This window comes from Hippocampus comes, unplaced genomic scaffold, assembly GCF_001891065.2.
Source record: "Hippocampus comes isolate QL1 unplaced genomic scaffold, H_comes_QL1_v1.1 scaffold214, whole genome shotgun sequence".
NCBI classification, from domain to species: Eukaryota; Metazoa; Chordata; class Actinopteri; order Syngnathiformes; family Syngnathidae; genus Hippocampus; species Hippocampus comes.
Window position 1 is genome coordinate 602,509 of NW_017804875.1, and position 16,473 is coordinate 618,981.

A 16,473-nucleotide genomic window follows, 5' to 3' on the forward strand; every position below is an offset into this window, starting at 1 on the left:
AAAAGGAGGGGCAGGGGGGGGGGGACCCAACAATCACATTTTGGTGCAGAGGGGCAAGAGGGCGTTTGGTTTCGGAGGTTACCCAGGTTCCTGAGGGCTTCGGTGCAGGAGGAGTCGTTCCTCAGCGCCTCTTTGAAGAACTCGGCCGCCTTGGCGTAGTCCTGCTTGACGAACTCGGTGTTGCCTTTGCACACGAAGGCTCCCGGGTTATAACGGTCGGCGTTCATGGCCAGGTCGGCGTAGTGCTCGGCCTGCTTGTAATCCTTCTCCTGGAACCGCGAGCAACAGGAACAGGAACGACAGATACCAAAAGCGAAACGTTGCAGAATCTTTTAGAGAACCATCACAAGTGCAAGTTTAGTGTCAAACTAAACAGACGACGACAATGAATGAATTGAAATGTATTGAAATGCATTGAAAAAAAATGTCATACCAGGATGAAAAGGCTGGAGAGGTTGTTGGCTGCGGCGCTTTTGACTCTGCTGTCCTGCTTGGAAACTTCCTTCAGGATTTTCATGGCCTGCAACAAAAACTCCACATCAGGTTACTTCACGCTTATCAATGACGTGCCTTTAAATTGTGTCTGACCTGGTCAAAGTGCATCTGTCTGAAGAAGGTCATGGCCTTTTTCAATTGCAGGTCGTTGGCTAGCTCCACATATGGAGAGTTCTTCACCAAGTCCACGCACCTGCCGCACGAAAAGACCGGAAAATAGAAAGCCAACACAAAAATGTCCAAGAAAAAAAAGGCAGAAAAACACCAGGCTGACAAATATCAGAAAAACAAACAAACCAGTCAAATCCGGCGGCAAAAGAAGCCTGGATGGCGGGAGCGATGAGCTTGGCGGAGGTCATCACGTACTTCTCGGCGCGCGCTTTCCTGTGGGAGGGATGGAAACTATTCAGACAAGCGGATTTATTCTCTGCATTTCAACGCGTGGCGGGGAAATGAACGTCATGTGTCGGAATGCACAATTGCCATGTTACAAGTCTCTCTCCATTTGGTGCAGCTTGTCGTTCTTGATGACCTCCATCAACATGTTGGATCTGATGTCATCCTGAAACACATCACAGTGTTTATACACTGTGGGTTTTTTTTCCGATTTGAGTCATATTTGGTTCGTTCGTCTTTGTGAAATAATTATACAGTACTTGGTCCAAGTGTTGCGCTCACGTTAGCGGTGATGTACTTGTCTTCGTGATGCACGTGGAGAGGCACGGCGAGGAGCTTGTGGAAGGCGTTCTTCATGCCGTCGGTGTCGCGGGGGGCGGAGGAGGCGTGCCGATGTTCTGCATGATCTTGATCCTCATCTCCTTGTATTCGTCGGAGATGTGGTCCAGCGCCATGCGGTACAACTTGATGGCCTTGGCGTAGTTCTTCTGCTTGACCCAGATGTTGGCCATGTTCACCTTCAGACGCCCTGAAGGCGCACGGCAGCGGCAAAGCAATTTCAAGAATGAGTGGACTTTGCAGCCTCTTACTGGCAAGAAAGTGGAAAGATTGAATGGAGCACAGACCACGCTAAACTCGGAGTTACAGACACGAGTGTCACAAAATTGAACTTTTTGCCTCCAAAGCCACTTTTTGAGTTAGAAACATGACATTTGGTCGCCATCGCTATCATGAGAAGGCCTTTAAAAAGTCTTGACAAGCCATGCCTGAAAAGTCATCCAAAACCCGCCATTTAGATTTTTTTTTAGGCTGAAATTTTAATAATTTAAAAATAAATGTCAGCCCCGAGGCCAATTTCACTGAGTAACATGAAATTTGTTGGCTATGTCTGCCATGACCAAACCCAAAAATAAGTCACTCCTGTCTTTTCACTTTGAAGCAGACATTTTACATGTTCATGTTTGAAAATTCAGCCCCAGAAACCAGTATCACTTAACGACATGAAATTCCAGAGCCCCATCGATCATTGGGATACCCACAAAAACGTATCAAGAAGCTCTGGCTTGATTGACAGCAGGTTTCGGCTCACCTGCGTTGGTGAACATCTTATTCTTGATGATTGCTTGGTAGCTGCTCAGGGCTTCTGGGTACATCTCATTGTTTTCATACTGGTTCGCCAGGTTGAGCAGAACCTGACAGCGAGCGCAGCAGCACACGTCAACAGGCATCGATGACATCACGGCCCGAGCGCGGCCGCACTCACAGCGTAGGTCAGATCCACGTTGATTTGTTCTGCGTTTCCAGACAGTTCCCTCTGTCTCACCAGCGCTCTCTCCTTCCTTTCGGCCTCTCTGGCCTTCTCCAGAGCCTGTTGAAACGCAACACACAAAGTTATGCATCGGTCGCTCCACGGAGCGCAAATTCCAAAAGGTGTTTCTTCAACATGGATGAGTCGCTACAATCGATGGTGTTCTTCTCTACGCATCGGTCGATAAAGTACAGTTGCTGTAGTAGCAGGTTGACCGGAGTCTGACCAGTTGTGAGTTGCCGGTGCTTTGCGCCACGCAGCTCTCGGCGATCAAGTCGTTCACGCTCTTTTCCAAGAGCTTGATCTTCTCCTCGGGCCTACGACGAAAACAGTGATAACAACACTTCGGTTATCAGGCTGACCATCGCGGCTAACAGAGTAGCTAGCTAACATTATGTCCACTCACGTGTCGTCCTTCTTTTCTTCAAGTGGGGGAGCGGGGCCTCTGGACTGGCCCAGAGGATCGAAGGTTGGGCCTCAAATGACAAAAAAAGGCACTTCCATGATATGGATCGAATATTATCAAATAACAACAATAGCAATTTGAAAGGCTAATAAGTGTTTTGGACTCACATCGTGTTGGAGAAGAGGAATAACCCGCAGCACTGATTGCAGAGATGGGGCGAGCTGCTCCACTCTGCTGGAGTCAAACAAATGTGTTCCATCGATGAAATAAATTTCATTTGCATCTTCCTCCCTATGGCGCCCTCTGGGGCTCTTTGACGTTTTCGCACCATAGCAAGGCTTACCTGCATAGCTGCTGTCATTGGTCGACTTACTGATGACGGCATAGGAGTGCGACACTGTCAACAAGGCAAGTACAGGTATTCATTTTTTTTATGATCTCACACACACACACACACACACACACACGCACACACACACGCACACACACACGCACACACACACACACGCACACACACACGCACACACACACGCACACACACACGCACCCAAGAACACGGAGTGTACTTACTCCCGAAGAAGAAGTGAAAGGTCGCCCCCCTGTGGTAGAGTCAGCAGGGTGTCCATTAATCTACATGGAAAATGAGAGGAGATCGTTTCAGTATACTTGACAGTACGCAGCTTCAAAATAAGAATCATAATAATGATACAGACTGGTTGTAAATGTGCTCTTCTGCCCTGATTGCTCTTGATTGCTTCTTGGAAGCTGGTGTCATTTTCCAACTCCTTGCAAATGGAAAAAAAAAAACCAACTTGCCCATCAAGTACACTTCTTATGGAGTGATTATTAAATAAAACGACAACAAAAAGAGCTCACCCACCTTGCAGTCAAAAAGTGGATTATAGTCGTTGTAGCCTGAATAGAGGTCATCCTCCTTCACGCTCAAATGCCGATTGTTCATTTGTGTCCCCTTAAGGTGCTTCTCATGAAGCCCGCAATGATGATGTGAGCCATTGAGGTCCACACTAATATAAGAATCAGAAATCCGAGGAGGCGTGGCCATCTTTATGATGTCATTAGTTGGAACTTGACTCACTCTCTTGTGCGGCTCTTGTGATGTCACGTGAGCCTTCGTGATGCACGCAGCCTGCGTAAATATTTGGACTCCTGTGTGTACGCGTGCTCCTCTCATGAATGGTGTGCGTGCGAGTGCGTGTGTGCGTGCACGTGTGCCTCACTCTACTTTTAAATGGAAGATGACCCCTCGCCCCCCCCAAAAAGTATGAGAAGGTCAACACCCGTTTAATCAATCATTGGATGATTTATTTCATAAATTCAAAATAGACCAATCTTTCCAAATGCTCTTATTTAATTGGCTCCTTTCTTAAGGCATACAGAAGATCTGCTTATTATTTCGATAAAGTATCAACTATGCCAGTGTACCCAAATGTCAGTAAGTAGATGATGACTTATCTTCATCCCCATGGGCGTGCCGCTTTGGTCTTGGCCGTCTTCCAAGAGTCCAGAGTCCGGGTGGCGTTCTGGAGCGTCCGGTCCTTGTGCAGCAGGGGGACGCAAGTGCAGCCCACCGCGATGGACACGTACACCTCCGAGTACGAGTGCCGGCCTCCGACACAAGAACCGGACCTCCTGAGGACCACGGAGGGCGCGTAGACAGGAGTGCTGCGATATTGTCGGGTCTCCTGTCGCTGAGGTCCCGTCAGGCAACCGTTACACAGGCAGTATGCCTCCGGGATGTGACGAGGGTATCGGTTCGGGTCGTACGAGATCCTGAGAACAGGCAGACAGCAAACATTATAGGCCAGTACCATTATAGGGCATCTCGATCCAATACAGTCAACAAAACAACAAAATCGTCGATACCCCCACACACAACACATACAAATAAACGTAATATATGACGTGCGTATACAGTAGTATAAAAACAAGTATCGCAGTGGTCACCTGTAGGCCCAGGGGGAGACACTGAGCAGGTTTAAATTGTGATATACATTAACAATACGTCAGGCACGATACATTGATACTCAATCAAATAGATTTTTTTTCTCTCTCTCTCTCTATATATATACACACACACACACACACACTCAAAGAAACTTCAAAAACACAAAATCGCCCATGTGTCAATCCCTATGCTGATTTACAGTTGTCAATAAATATCCCCGTTGCGCACTTTTGTCTCCCTAATGCAGCACAGTGTGATCCTATGTCAATACCTAAATAATCACGATACCACCACACATAACACATACAAATAAACGTAATATATGACGAGCGTATACAGTCGTATAAAAACGAGTATCGCAGTGATCACCTGTAGGCCCAGGGGGAGACACTGAGCAGGTTGACTGGGAGTTTGCTCTTGCTGTCAGCCGACCACGAGCGCGCGGAGGCGGCGCTGGGGCAGCTCAGGTTGACCCTGTCTCGGGGCTCCAGCTGCAGGGCGTGGTGGAAGGCGCTCAGCACGCCGACCGAGAGGCGACCGAACATCTGCTCCAGGATCTCCTCGGGAAGGTCCAGACACGAGCGGGTCCGGGCCACCTTCTTCCTCGCGCGGCCACCCACCGCGGCGGCGGCGCCGCCGGCGAGGAGCAGGAGCGCGGCCGCCGCCGGAATCAGGACGCGGAGCCCGGGGGGCATGACGAGCTTCCTTCCCGGTGTCTCGACTGCTTCGACTCAAGCGGGAACGGGGGGCCTCATCGCACTGTCGGCGGCTAAACTTGGGAGCTTCAGTACTCTGTCCGCGCAGCAGAGCGCTGCTCCTCAAACAAATGTCTCTCGTGGGAGTGAGTGGGAGGCGCACTTGCACTGGGGGCAGCTGTGCGCGGCTCCCTTGGATCAACCGTGTCCATGCGCAAACGACAGTCACTTTTCTTGTTATGGATCATCAAATTTAATGCGATTTTACACACACAAGCCACTTTATTAGGTACATAATGTACTGGGATCCAATACAGCTTGCAAGAAAAAAAATCTGCTTTTACAAAGACGGAATATTAAATTAGAGTGACACAGTATTGGGAGATATTGCTATTCTGTGTTAACGTTGCGACACGAGCTTAATTCATTCTGTGACCACGCCTTAACGTCAAAACTTTCGTATCTTAGGTCTTTTCTCATTGAAATTTGTGGAAATGCCATTAAACGATTTCTGCCTCCGCTCCCCTCCCAAAAAAAGAACAAAAATTAAATGTTTTTAATAAGAACAAGAGCACTCTATATGATTGTCCTACATAAAAAAACATACAGTACTGATGGAATTACAACATCGAGAATTAAACTGTTTTCAAAACATTTTTGTGTCAATTCAATGGAGATTGTGCTGCTCCTGTGTGAATGCCTTGGGCACGCTGTATTCATGATGGAATTTGTACCCAAAATGGCTGCTTAAAAAAACAAACAAAAAACCAACAACAACAAAAATGTCCTATTTAATTTCGGGCACGGGTCCAAGAGATTTTTTTTTTTTGTGCGTCTGGTTATGATCGAGATAACCACTTAACTTTGTGTCAAACTGTGAAACTGGTAAAGCGGATTATTTTTTTCCCAACTTTTTAGAACCCCTTTTTAACCCCATGGTTATAAGAGACTTTTTCGTGCGTCTGATAACGGCAAACATGTCCGCCCAATTGTGTGCCGACTGGTCAAACGGATGTTTTGTGTGCTTTTGTGTGCAAAGCAGTTATTGGGATTCGTTTTTTAAAGTACGTGATAAAGCTACTCGGGCAGCAGCTCATCTCCAAGGTCGTCATCAGCGAAGTCGTCGTCGTCCGGCCGCACCTTGGCCCCGGTCTTGGGTCGCTCCGTCAGGGGCCCCAGCGGGTCCGCGTAAGAGGCGTCTGCACACAAACGGTTCAGCATATTGTGCCTTGCAGAGTGACACATAAATGGTGGCCACTCACCGAGTTCCTTGGGGCTGCTGCTCTCATAAGGGTCGCCGGAAGCAGGAAGTGACATCACCTGAGCGCCCAGACGCTCGCCTTTGTTGCCGTTGCTGCTGCTGCGGCCGCTGTCTGCAAGGCACGCTCGGATTTACTGCCTAAAGTTGCCCTTTGTGAGTAGCTATCGTGTTTGGAGGGCAAGATAATCACATTTTCATAGCCTAACAGTCTTGTCCAAACGTCCAGTATCAATTAGAGACAATATGACCTGTTTCTGGGACAAAGAGTATTTTTGTGCTCAAATAGTGCTATGTTGTAAACTACTGCATTTTCTGCAAGTTTTTTTTTTTTTTTGGTGGCCCAAAATAGCATGCTAGACAGACCTTCTACATGATGTTTAAGTGGTTCTATGGGACATTTTTATAGCTCAACATCGCCGTTTGGTGAGCAAATACAGCACTTTAGCATTTGGGAGATAAAGTCTAACATATTTGTGTGTCAAAGTACATCTTTTTGTGGTCAACTGTTGTCTTTGTCCAATACAAATTGTGCACTCCATTCCAACATCTGAGCCATGAATTGTTTTAAGTTGACTTTTTGTTCATAAAAGTCAATGAAAAATGTGCCGAAAGACTTGGGCAGCCCGTGTGGCAGCCAGGTAACTGTGGTAACATAAAGCTGGGGGGAAAAAAAAAAAAAACACAGGAGATATTCTGCCTTCCCTCAAAGTCTCAAACGTTTGGCCCAAAGCCTCAGAATGAGAACTCCCACTAAGTGGGGGGAGTCACAAAAAGTTATTTCTCAACATGCAGTGTTACACAATTGGCAGTGAAACTCAAGAAGAATGATAAGGAAGCCAGACTCAAATCTGTGCGCTATTAAAGTTATTTTGGTACTTCTTAAACAGGAGGTGAACTTTGTCGAGAGAGCAAAACGGTCACATCACTTTAAAAGGCAAAAGTGAAAATGAATGAAGAGAGCACCCCCCCTCTACTACGAGCGCTGCAAGCTTTACAGAAAAGAGGGAAAACTCTCAGGTACATTCAAGGTTTCTCACATTTGGATTTCTGTCCAAAAAGTCAACAAAAAGCCGCGCTCACGGTCTTGTGAAGGTGTGTTCAGGTGCATGGGAAAAGTGAGTCGTCGAGCACATTCATCCGAGATGAGGCGTCACGGGTTCATGGCAACTATCGTCAGGAGGTTTGACTTGACGATGACTTTGTGAGACGGCTCTCCGGTGTGTGTGTGTGTGTGTGTGTGTGTGTGTATCTTGGGACTCACCAGCACTTCCTGCGCTGCCTTCTCTCCGACCTCTGGCGCTGCCCTCTCGCGTCGACTTCACCCTCTGAGGGAAGAAGAGGCAAATGTGTACGTTACATGCGCCGAATACTAGATTGTCCTTGCCGTTTGCAAAAGCCTGCATGTTGTGTTCCTCGAAGGCGTGATGACGCAATAGCGTCACAGAAAGCCTGATACACTCAGTCAAGTCTTAAATTGTCAAAATTGTGACATTCATTGTACACACGAAGTGGTCATTGACGTCCCGAAATTGTTTTGAGCTGTTTCCAAAAGCGGTTTACGTTCAATGAAGTCTAAATCGTCGCGGAAGTTCAAAAGTTGTCCAGAAAAAGCCAAGTTGGATTCACGGAAGGCCAAGTTGTCTTCGACAGCGCACCGTAACGTTATTTCAGTCGAAAATGTCTTTGATGTGCACACGAAAAACAAAGCTCACGTGTGTGTGTGTGTGTGTGTGTCTTGACAATTTCAAGTCTTCAACAAGCCGCAACTCCCTTCAGTGTTCACGGAACCGTGCGTGCGGCCCCGGAAAAGTAATGCAGCCCAATTGAGTTTGACACCTGAGCTTTCCTCACATTCATCACGCCAGAATGCCTTTGGTGGGAAGAACGAGTAGAATGGAAGAGCGAATAAGTCCGCGCCAACATGATCGTCTTGTCATTCGAGCCATGACGACACTTTTGGAACGACTCCACAGCCGCACTGACAAGCTTCGGCGCTGATGATGGAACGCCGCTTGAGAGAGAGACGGATTGTTGCGGTCGCAGACGTTGGGCCTGTGGGGGAATTTGGGGACTGGTGAGTTGGCTCTCTGGCTCCTCGACAGTTGCTCGTCATGCGGCGCATGCGAGTGAGCTCATTCGAGAGCAGCTGGTTGTGATTTGACAAAGTCCCTCGTACCGCCGTCACTTGCTCCTGGCTCTGCACATGCGCCTCATCTGGTTCTGTTATTCTCTTATGGAGGCCCTCGAAAGGCAGAGAGACTCCTGTCCAGGTCTAGACTCAAAAACCCATGATTAGATTATTTCGGACAAATTCCGACAATCTAACCTGGGCAATGTTTGTGGATTCGTGGTCATTAAGGGTCACGTTGGAGAAAACCAACTGCACGGTAGGCTAATGTCCACAATCGAGTCACCCACTTGTACTATACGGCACATTCACCGGAGACCAAATGAAGGCCATCTTGGATGTTCACAAAATGTATGTTGCGATCATTGCAGGCTTCTGTTAAGTGACCATAAAATCTGGTCAATAAAACACACCCGCGGAATTATCCTCCTCGATATAGCATCTTCCTTTCTTTCTTTTTTAAGTGTTCTTGGCGTGACTTTACGGTAGACTAAAATGACTGAAATGAACACATTCTTGTTACGTTTTGTCTGCTGTCAACGATTGCACTTTGGCAGCGCAAATCACGACCTTTTGGGGACAAGCACCCCGAATTTTGCGGACCGTCGACTGCATGTTGACACGTTTATATGAAAATGGTGTTTTTGTGGTCAAACATTGCAGCTACGTCAGGGAACACCCACTTTCCGAGCCCCGTCTACCACTTTGGTGATCATACGACAATTGTGCGAGTCAGGTGTTCGCCGCCGTGAAGCGTTTGCTCTCCACAGAGGAGGAAAAAAAGAAGACAGATGTTTCTGATCTCCACCGTGCAGCTGCGCTGACCTCTGACCCCGCTTCTTGGCCACCAGACACACATAAGGAGGACACGTGTTTTGAATCAGGAAGGGAGGGGAACAAAGATGTTCGACGGCATTAAGAGCCGCAGTTGTTTCGAATATTTTGCATTCGCGTCGTGAATGCCATTTTGGGTACCTGCTCTCTGAGCTCCTTCATCTTCTCCACCTTCTTCAGCTTGCTGGCGTAGTCCTGGACCTCTTGCAGGCCCATGTCCTGACTCAGCCTCACCAGGAAGCGTAAACCTGAACACACAGACATACATATACTTCTTCTTCTTGACGTTGAATAGAAGTCATGTCGTGTGAAACGTCGGAACGCCGTTGAATTACATTCCACGTTTTCAGGGAACTTGTGGTGGATTTGCTTGTAAGTGTCCAGAGCTTTCTGGTAGTTTCCTGGAAACAATCACAAGAAAATTTGCAACTGATCAAAAAGTGGAATGGAATACACATGACTGAACATATTCTGCAGGCGGGCTGTCAGATGATTCATCAAAAATCAAGGACCAGACTTGCCGGCATCTTTTTCAGAGCATTTTTGTCTACAAATAGAATGCATTCATGTCAAATCCCAGCTGTCTTCGTGCAATAGGCGGGATAAACCCTGAAATGGTTGCCAGCCAATCACAGGGCAGGCGCCATATCACTTCTTTATTTAAAAAAAAAAAAAAAATTAAAATTGCTTCCATAGTCTGCTGTCACACACTTTACACTGAAGAAAAGTTGTGAATCATGATTACAGTCCAAAAATCGGATTTTAAGGAGGAGGAAAGAAAAAGAAAAACGGGGATCAGATTTTATTTTTCAACTGGGCAAAGACATCTCATGAACGCGAACAGAGTCACCACGTACCACTTCTCCTGTAGCAGCTGGCCACCATGAGTTGCCACCTCACCTCACTCGGTCTGAGGAACACAACATCGTTTCGGTCGTGGAAAAGCAACATAGGCGTGCATCCCGCTCGCACTGTTGACTCACTGCACGAGGATGGCCCTGTCAAAGTAGTGAATGGCCTTCTCGTAGAGCTGCGTCTGCACGTAGTAGGCCGCCAGCCACTCGATCACCTCCATGTTGCAGGGGAACAGCCTGAAGGACTGCGAAGGACATCGGCAGCGTTATACTGACAACATCGGCTGCGACGAGACAGTTCCCGAGACGGGATTTGGGGAGTCGGGAATGACTGCGTTCGGAATCATTCGGCATTCCCAGCTCCCGAATCGCTGCAAAGGGATTTTGAGTGCGACTACTTGGGTCCACGACCGGTACAAAAAAAAAATTACTAATAAAAATCAGAGTAAGGTGAGTATGGGATGTTTTACTACTTCAGGACTCGGACGTGGTGCGTGTGTGTGTAGCGTGCATGCGCGCTGGTACCTCGCAGTAGTAATGCAAGGCCTGCGACTTGTCCCCCTCCAGGTCGTGCAAGTCCCCCAGCTTGGCCAGAGCCTTGGGGTCGTTGGGGACCACGCTGATGACCTGCATCAGCCACTCCACCGCCTGGTGGGGATCCTCCAGAAGCTCGTAGCTGACAGAGTTAAAGATAAAAAATAAAAAAAACCCGCACGCACAGAGCAAAGACACACTCATGTAGCCGATTTGTGAGCAAATTCTCACACTAAGATGGGAAACGATGTCAGTGTTTGATTGTAAGAAATGTAACCGTGTGGCCTAATCTTGCCATCGTGTGCTTTTTGTGAATCAATTCTAGCGTTTTAATGGCAACATATTACATTTCTCTTTTAATTTTATTACCATCTTTCCTGGTTAAATATTTAATGTTGGCTCGTGTCTGGGAATTTTCGTACTGGCACTGAAGTCAGACCCGATTAGCTTGTTGCTCATCGCTAACTCAACCCGAGCACGCCTTAGCCGACCTTGCGCTGCGCATTGGCAACAGAAGAGGAAATTGCTGCCACAAAGTCGGAAGGAAACCAACGACGGTCCGACAGATCGTGCCAAAATCAAGAATTGGGTTTCAGGTTCAGTCACGAATTTTTGTGCTCTACAAAAGCATTTTCTGTGATCAAATACAGTGTTTTATAAGTTCAATGGGAAATTAGTTCAACTTTTTCTGTGCAAGATTTTTTTTTGAAAGAGGATACGTGTCGGCCAGCTGATACATGACCTCGGCGCTGTCTCTGAGGATGGCGTGGAGCTTCAGGAAGCAGTCCAGCGCGTCCTCCAGACGATTCAGCTTCTTGTACGTGAGACCTTGGGACGGGCGACAAAAAACAAAACAAAACCAACAATCACATTTTGGTTTCGCTCCATGCAGAGGAGCAAGAGGGCGGAGGTTACCCAGGTTCCTGAGGGCTTCGGTGCAGGAGGAGTCGTTCCTCAGCGCCTCTTTGAAGAACTCGGCAGCCTTGGCGTAGTCCCGCTTGACGAACTCCACGTTGCCTTTGTTGACCAGCGCTCCGGGGTTGTACCGGTCAGCGATCATGGCCAGGTCGGCGTAGCGCTCGGCCTGCTCGTAGTCCTTCTCCTGGAACGCAGTCGACGTGAACATCTCTTTCGATTGCCTCTAAAAACGGCAACGCGTACCAGAAAGAAGAGGGCGGACAAGTTGGTGGACGCGGCGCTTTTCACTCTGCTGTCCTTCTTCTCAAAGGTCTTCAGTATGGCCACTGCCTGTTGAACGCATCGAAACATGTCAGGGCGAGAAAAAAAGGCTACACGAGTTTAGATGGGACTTGTATTTAGTGATGCATCGAGACCAAACAAAAGAGTCCAAATGCAATAAAGGAAGCGGAAGGCAGACATACCTCGGCCTTATGCATGCAGAAGAGCGAGGAGAGGGGCGGGGGAAGGTCGGGGAGCAAAAGACAGGAAGAATGGGGTCAATGAGAATGAGCGGAAAGCTGTTGTGAAGACGAAAACACAAGCCAAACGCTGGGAAAAAAAAAAAGTAGGATTCTTGAGATGCAGCACACAATGAGCCAAGTCTTTGGGGGCGCATGTTTTGCTCTCACCTGGTTGAAGTCTTTCTGCCTGAGGTAGGTGATGGCTTTGTTGATCTCCAAGTCATTGGCCAGCTCCACATACTGAGAGCTCTTCACCATCTCCACACACCTGAGCAGGGACATGAAAGATCACCGGTGGAACTTGACGCAATCGTCTTTATGCAATCAACAACAAAAAAAAAAAAAAACACATTGAAAGAAAAATGACTGAATTATTCTCCTCCCAAAAACTTGACGAAAATTAACTTTTTTATTGAAAATATACATTTTTTAAAACATGATGGTACTTGGAATATTCATTATTGGAGTTGTTAAATGAGGAAAACAATAGGGAACGTAGAGTCATTTTTTATATATAAGACTCCTGATTTAGAAAGACTCATCATTTATTCGACAACAATTTCTGACTATTTTCAAAATTTTCATAAGATTTCAGAAAAGGTAAAAATAAAAGACTATTCTTGTGAGAGTACATTGCAACTTTGAATCATCATTTTGTAATCAGCAAAAAAAAAAAATCAAACGTAAAAAAAGGCACCTATCCCCCGGTAAACACACAAAACACATACCAGTCAAATCCGGCGGCGAAAGAGGACTCGATGGCGGGAGCGATGAGCTTAGCGGCCGTCATCACATACTTCTCGGCACGAGCTTTCCTGTGGGAGAAAATGAACGTGTGATTTAGTCATCCCCACGCGCTGACTAAACGTGCGGCTTTCTTTACAGGTCTCGCTCCATTTGGTGCAGCTTGTCATTCTTGATAGCCTCCATCAACATGTCGGAAATGACGTCATCCTGAAACACATCCCAGAAAATTAACTCTGCCATGTTTCGCCTTTTTTGGGGCACACACGCACACGCACTCACAGAAAGTGTTTCGCTCACGTTAGCGGTGATGTACTTGTCTTCGTGATGCACGTGGAGAGGCACGGCGAGGAGCTTGTGGAAGGCGTTCTTCATGCCGTCGGCGTCGCGGGTGGCGTAGTAGCAGAGGACCAGGTTGTAGCCGGTCCTGACGTTGGGGCTCTTGCTCATGATGTGCTCGAAGGACGCCACGGCGTCCGAGTACTGGCCCAGGAGCACGAAGACGGTGCCGATGTTCTGCATGATCTTGATCCTCATCTCCTTGTATTCGTCCGAGATGTGGTCCAGCGCCATGCGGTACAACTTGATGGCCTTGGCGTAGTTCTTCTGCTTGACCCAGATGTTGGCCATGTTCACCTTCAGACGCCCTGAGGGCAGAACAGCGTCAAAACTTGCATTTCTTTCCAAGACTCAATTGGCTGGCTTTTGAGAGATGCTGTCAAAATAAATTCAAGTGTTTGCAGCTTGTCTATGCGGTCTGTTTCCCAAAAATGTGACTTTGCTCTCTCAAAATTACAAGGAAAAAAAAAGAGAAAGACGCTTCTTGAGAAAATAAAATCTGACCTTTTTCTACAGATGGTACACATTATTTTAGACATTACTATCATTACCCTTTACTGAAAATAAATAAATAAAATTAAAAAAATAAAATAAAATTTGAAAATATTGTACTTATTTCAGGGAAAAAATATTGCAATTCTGGAAAAAATGCTATTTTTGGAAAATTATGGCTTAAAAAATGATTTAGCTCGAGAAAGTTTTCTCTCTGTTAAAGAAAACATACTCAGGAGAAAATATCTTGGAAAAAAAAATATTCTCTGGAAAATTCAACGCTGTGGTTGAAGAAAAAAAAGATTCTTTTTGTAACATAAAGACTCCTTCCCACCCCCCCAAAAAATTCCTCCTATATGTAAATTTCCTCTTGAAAAAAAATCTGACTTTGCTCCCTAAAACATTTCTAACATTGTTGAAAATTAAAATGGATTAAATCCATGTAATTTAAAGACTTTTTTTTCTGGGGAAAATGTTTAATGTTTAAAATAAAATGAAAACAAAAAACACATTTTAATTTTGTAACACTGCGATCTTTTCCTGCTACGGTGTGATGCATACAAAGCCCACCTGCATTGGGGAACATCTTGTTCTTTACGATGAGTTGGTAGCTGCTCAAAGCTTCGGGGTACATCTCATTGTTTTCATACTGGTTAGCGAGATTGAGCAGAACCTGCCCACCATCACAACAACACGTTAGCATCTCATTGCTTACACCAACTTGCCTGATTTGAAAAGACGCGCTTGTCGGAAACTTAAGCTGAAGCACGTAAACATTGGGCAGAAAAGAGGTAGCAACTGCGTAGCATAAGTTCTTAGCATCAAGTAGGTACACTCACAGCGTAGGTGAGATCTATGTTGAGTTGTTCTGCGGTGCCAGACTGCTCCCTCTGTCTCACTAAGAGTCTCTCCTTCCTCTCAGCCTCTTTGGCTTTCTCAAGAGCCTGTAAAACAACAACAAAACCAAGATGCCGTCTGTTTGAATGTGATGTTTATTTTTGTTTTTTTTCAAATGAGAAGTGACTCTGACCAGTTGAGAGTTGCCCGTGCTTTGCGCCATGCAGCTCTCAGTGATCAAATCGTTCACTTTCTTCTCCAAGAGCTTGATCTTCTCCTCGGGCCTAAAATGACGACAAAAAATAATGACGACAACAACAACAAACAAATCACAGGTAGGTTATTTTAAATCTTGTGTGAATTTGGTACAATCACACCCTCAACTCACAAATCCTCTCTCTTTTCCTCCAGTGCAGGCGCAGGGCCTCTAGACTGACCAAGAGGGTCAAAAGATGAGCCTGTGCATGAAAACGGAATTACTGGATTATCTCTTCACTAGAGATACTAACTTGGTGGTCAATATTAGACAATAAAGATTGATTAAACTCACCACGTGCTCTCGACGAGGTGAAACCCGCTGCCCTGACTGCCGACATGGGCCGAGTTGCGCCATCCTGAAAAAAAAAAAGCATAGATTTATTTTTTTTCCCCGTAAATGTTCGATGTATAGCAACATTTTTTTTTTTTTTTGCAAAAGATGTCTGCAAATGACACTGTAACTACCAGTACAACTCCAGTCACAGGTCGACCGATTGAGGAGGTAAGGGCCATCCGAGTCTACGAAACAAAAACGAGATCGTATGATATTGCCAGGTTAATGATGGGAAAAAAAGACTTCAAAGTAGACACTGCATGCATTCTTTCATGGCTAAAAACTGTTCCCGGGCGAGCCCTTTAAAAGCATGATCAAATATTCAAAAGGACGACTTACTCCAAGGGATGAAGGTAAAGGGCGCCCCCCTGCGGCAGTTCCAGGAAATTTAGCCGTCATCTGCACAGTGGAAGACGTGAAAAGTGTTTCAAGAGTACCATAAATCCACATGTACGTCTAGTGGCATGCTCACGTTTAACTTATGTTGAGCTCCAATTTAAATGTGTGAGGTGGGACCTTTTTTTTTGTTATCATGAAAACAATGAACAATGTTAGTTACAGTGCAGTATCTACTCACAGGGGGTCTCCTTCCGTGACTGGTTCTAACCGCTTCTTGGAAGCCCGCATCCTTATCCAGCTCCTTGAATGGGAAGTCATCTTTATTAACCTGAATTTACATTTTAGGGACTTCAATTGTGCAGCCAACTAGCCTACACGCTAGCCAACTCGTAGTAGCGGGCTACGTAACGGCTCGAACCTCGTTGTCAAACGTTGGGTTGTAGTCGTTGTATCCCGAATAAATATCGTCCTCTTCTACCGCCAGATGCACGTTTTCCATGTTGTCTTCCGAAAATTCGCAAGTTTGGAACGCTCGTCGGTGTAGGGCGGATGAAAAATCGACAAAAGCAGTTTGTTGTCAATCCCAGAGTTCCACGCGGCATGGGTTGAGATGATTTTGTTTTCCGACTCATGATTCGTCCTTAGCACGTCAATCGCCGGCGAGCTTCACGCTCATTGGTCGAGACTGGTATCAAGCCGTTGCTATGATACGAGCGGAATTACAAGTTTGTGCCAGCCTTTTGAAGGCTAATAATTGTTTATTTCATTCTTTACCTGATATTATAATGACACATTAAACTAACAATTAAAAATCCATGCGTGGAAAAGAAA

General features: G+C 46.2%; 3 protein-coding genes across 5 annotated transcripts in view; all 3 read right to left on the reverse strand.

Annotated features, from left to right (window-relative positions):
• LOC109522063 (intraflagellar transport protein 88 homolog) overlaps positions 1-3,805 on the reverse strand; it is a 7,861-nt gene extending 4,056 nt beyond the window's left edge. The window contains 16 exon segments of the mRNA XM_019880299.1: positions 66-269; positions 434-520; positions 589-688; positions 793-879; positions 987-1,057; positions 1,174-1,277; positions 1,280-1,420; positions 1,982-2,084; positions 2,156-2,260; positions 2,427-2,517; positions 2,607-2,676; positions 2,774-2,840; positions 2,950-3,003; positions 3,177-3,236; positions 3,320-3,391; positions 3,487-3,805. Coding sequence (XP_019735858.1) covers positions 66-269; positions 434-520; positions 589-688; positions 793-879; positions 987-1,057; positions 1,174-1,277; positions 1,280-1,420; positions 1,982-2,084; positions 2,156-2,260; positions 2,427-2,517; positions 2,607-2,676; positions 2,774-2,840; positions 2,950-3,003; positions 3,177-3,236; positions 3,320-3,391; positions 3,487-3,798 — 1,728 coding nt within the window. The 5' untranslated portion in view covers positions 3,799-3,805.
• Positions 3,806-3,962: 157 nt separating this feature from the next.
• il17d (interleukin 17d) lies at positions 3,963-5,375 on the reverse strand. Its single transcript, XM_019880285.1, has 2 exons — positions 4,942-5,375; positions 3,963-4,397 (listed from the first exon to the last, which is right to left on the reverse strand). The coding sequence occupies exons 1-2, from the start codon at positions 5,265-5,267 to the stop codon at positions 4,082-4,084; spliced, it is 642 nt and encodes a 213-aa protein (XP_019735844.1). The 5' UTR covers positions 5,268-5,375; the 3' UTR covers positions 3,963-4,081.
• A 947-nt stretch (positions 5,376-6,322) lies between these two features.
• On the reverse strand, positions 6,323-16,256 carry LOC109522020 (intraflagellar transport protein 88 homolog). 3 transcript variants are annotated; one of them, XM_019880200.1, is made up of 25 exons: positions 16,061-16,252; positions 15,881-15,943; positions 15,643-15,702; positions 15,435-15,488; positions 15,262-15,325; positions 15,100-15,169; positions 14,905-14,995; positions 14,714-14,818; positions 14,445-14,547; positions 13,344-13,690; positions 13,183-13,253; positions 13,028-13,114; positions 12,468-12,567; positions 12,261-12,266; positions 12,040-12,126; positions 11,794-11,980; positions 11,598-11,706; positions 10,870-11,020; positions 10,474-10,589; positions 10,348-10,400; positions 9,826-9,891; positions 9,632-9,738; positions 7,790-7,853; positions 6,530-6,640; positions 6,323-6,466 (listed from the first exon to the last, which is right to left on the reverse strand). In XM_019880200.1, the coding sequence occupies exons 1-25, from the start codon at positions 16,139-16,141 to the stop codon at positions 6,345-6,347; spliced, it is 2,475 nt and encodes an 824-aa protein (XP_019735759.1). In that variant the 5' UTR covers positions 16,142-16,252; the 3' UTR covers positions 6,323-6,344. The 3 variants fall into 3 exon arrangements, with proteins under 3 accessions (XP_019735759.1, XP_019735767.1, XP_019735770.1); XM_019880208.1 differs by lacking the exon at positions 12,261-12,266 and having other exon boundaries at positions 16,061-16,251; XM_019880211.1 differs by lacking the exons at positions 6,323-6,466; positions 6,530-6,640; positions 7,790-7,853 and having other exon boundaries at positions 10,341-10,400; positions 16,061-16,256.
• Between the last annotated feature and the right edge of the window lie 217 nt (positions 16,257-16,473).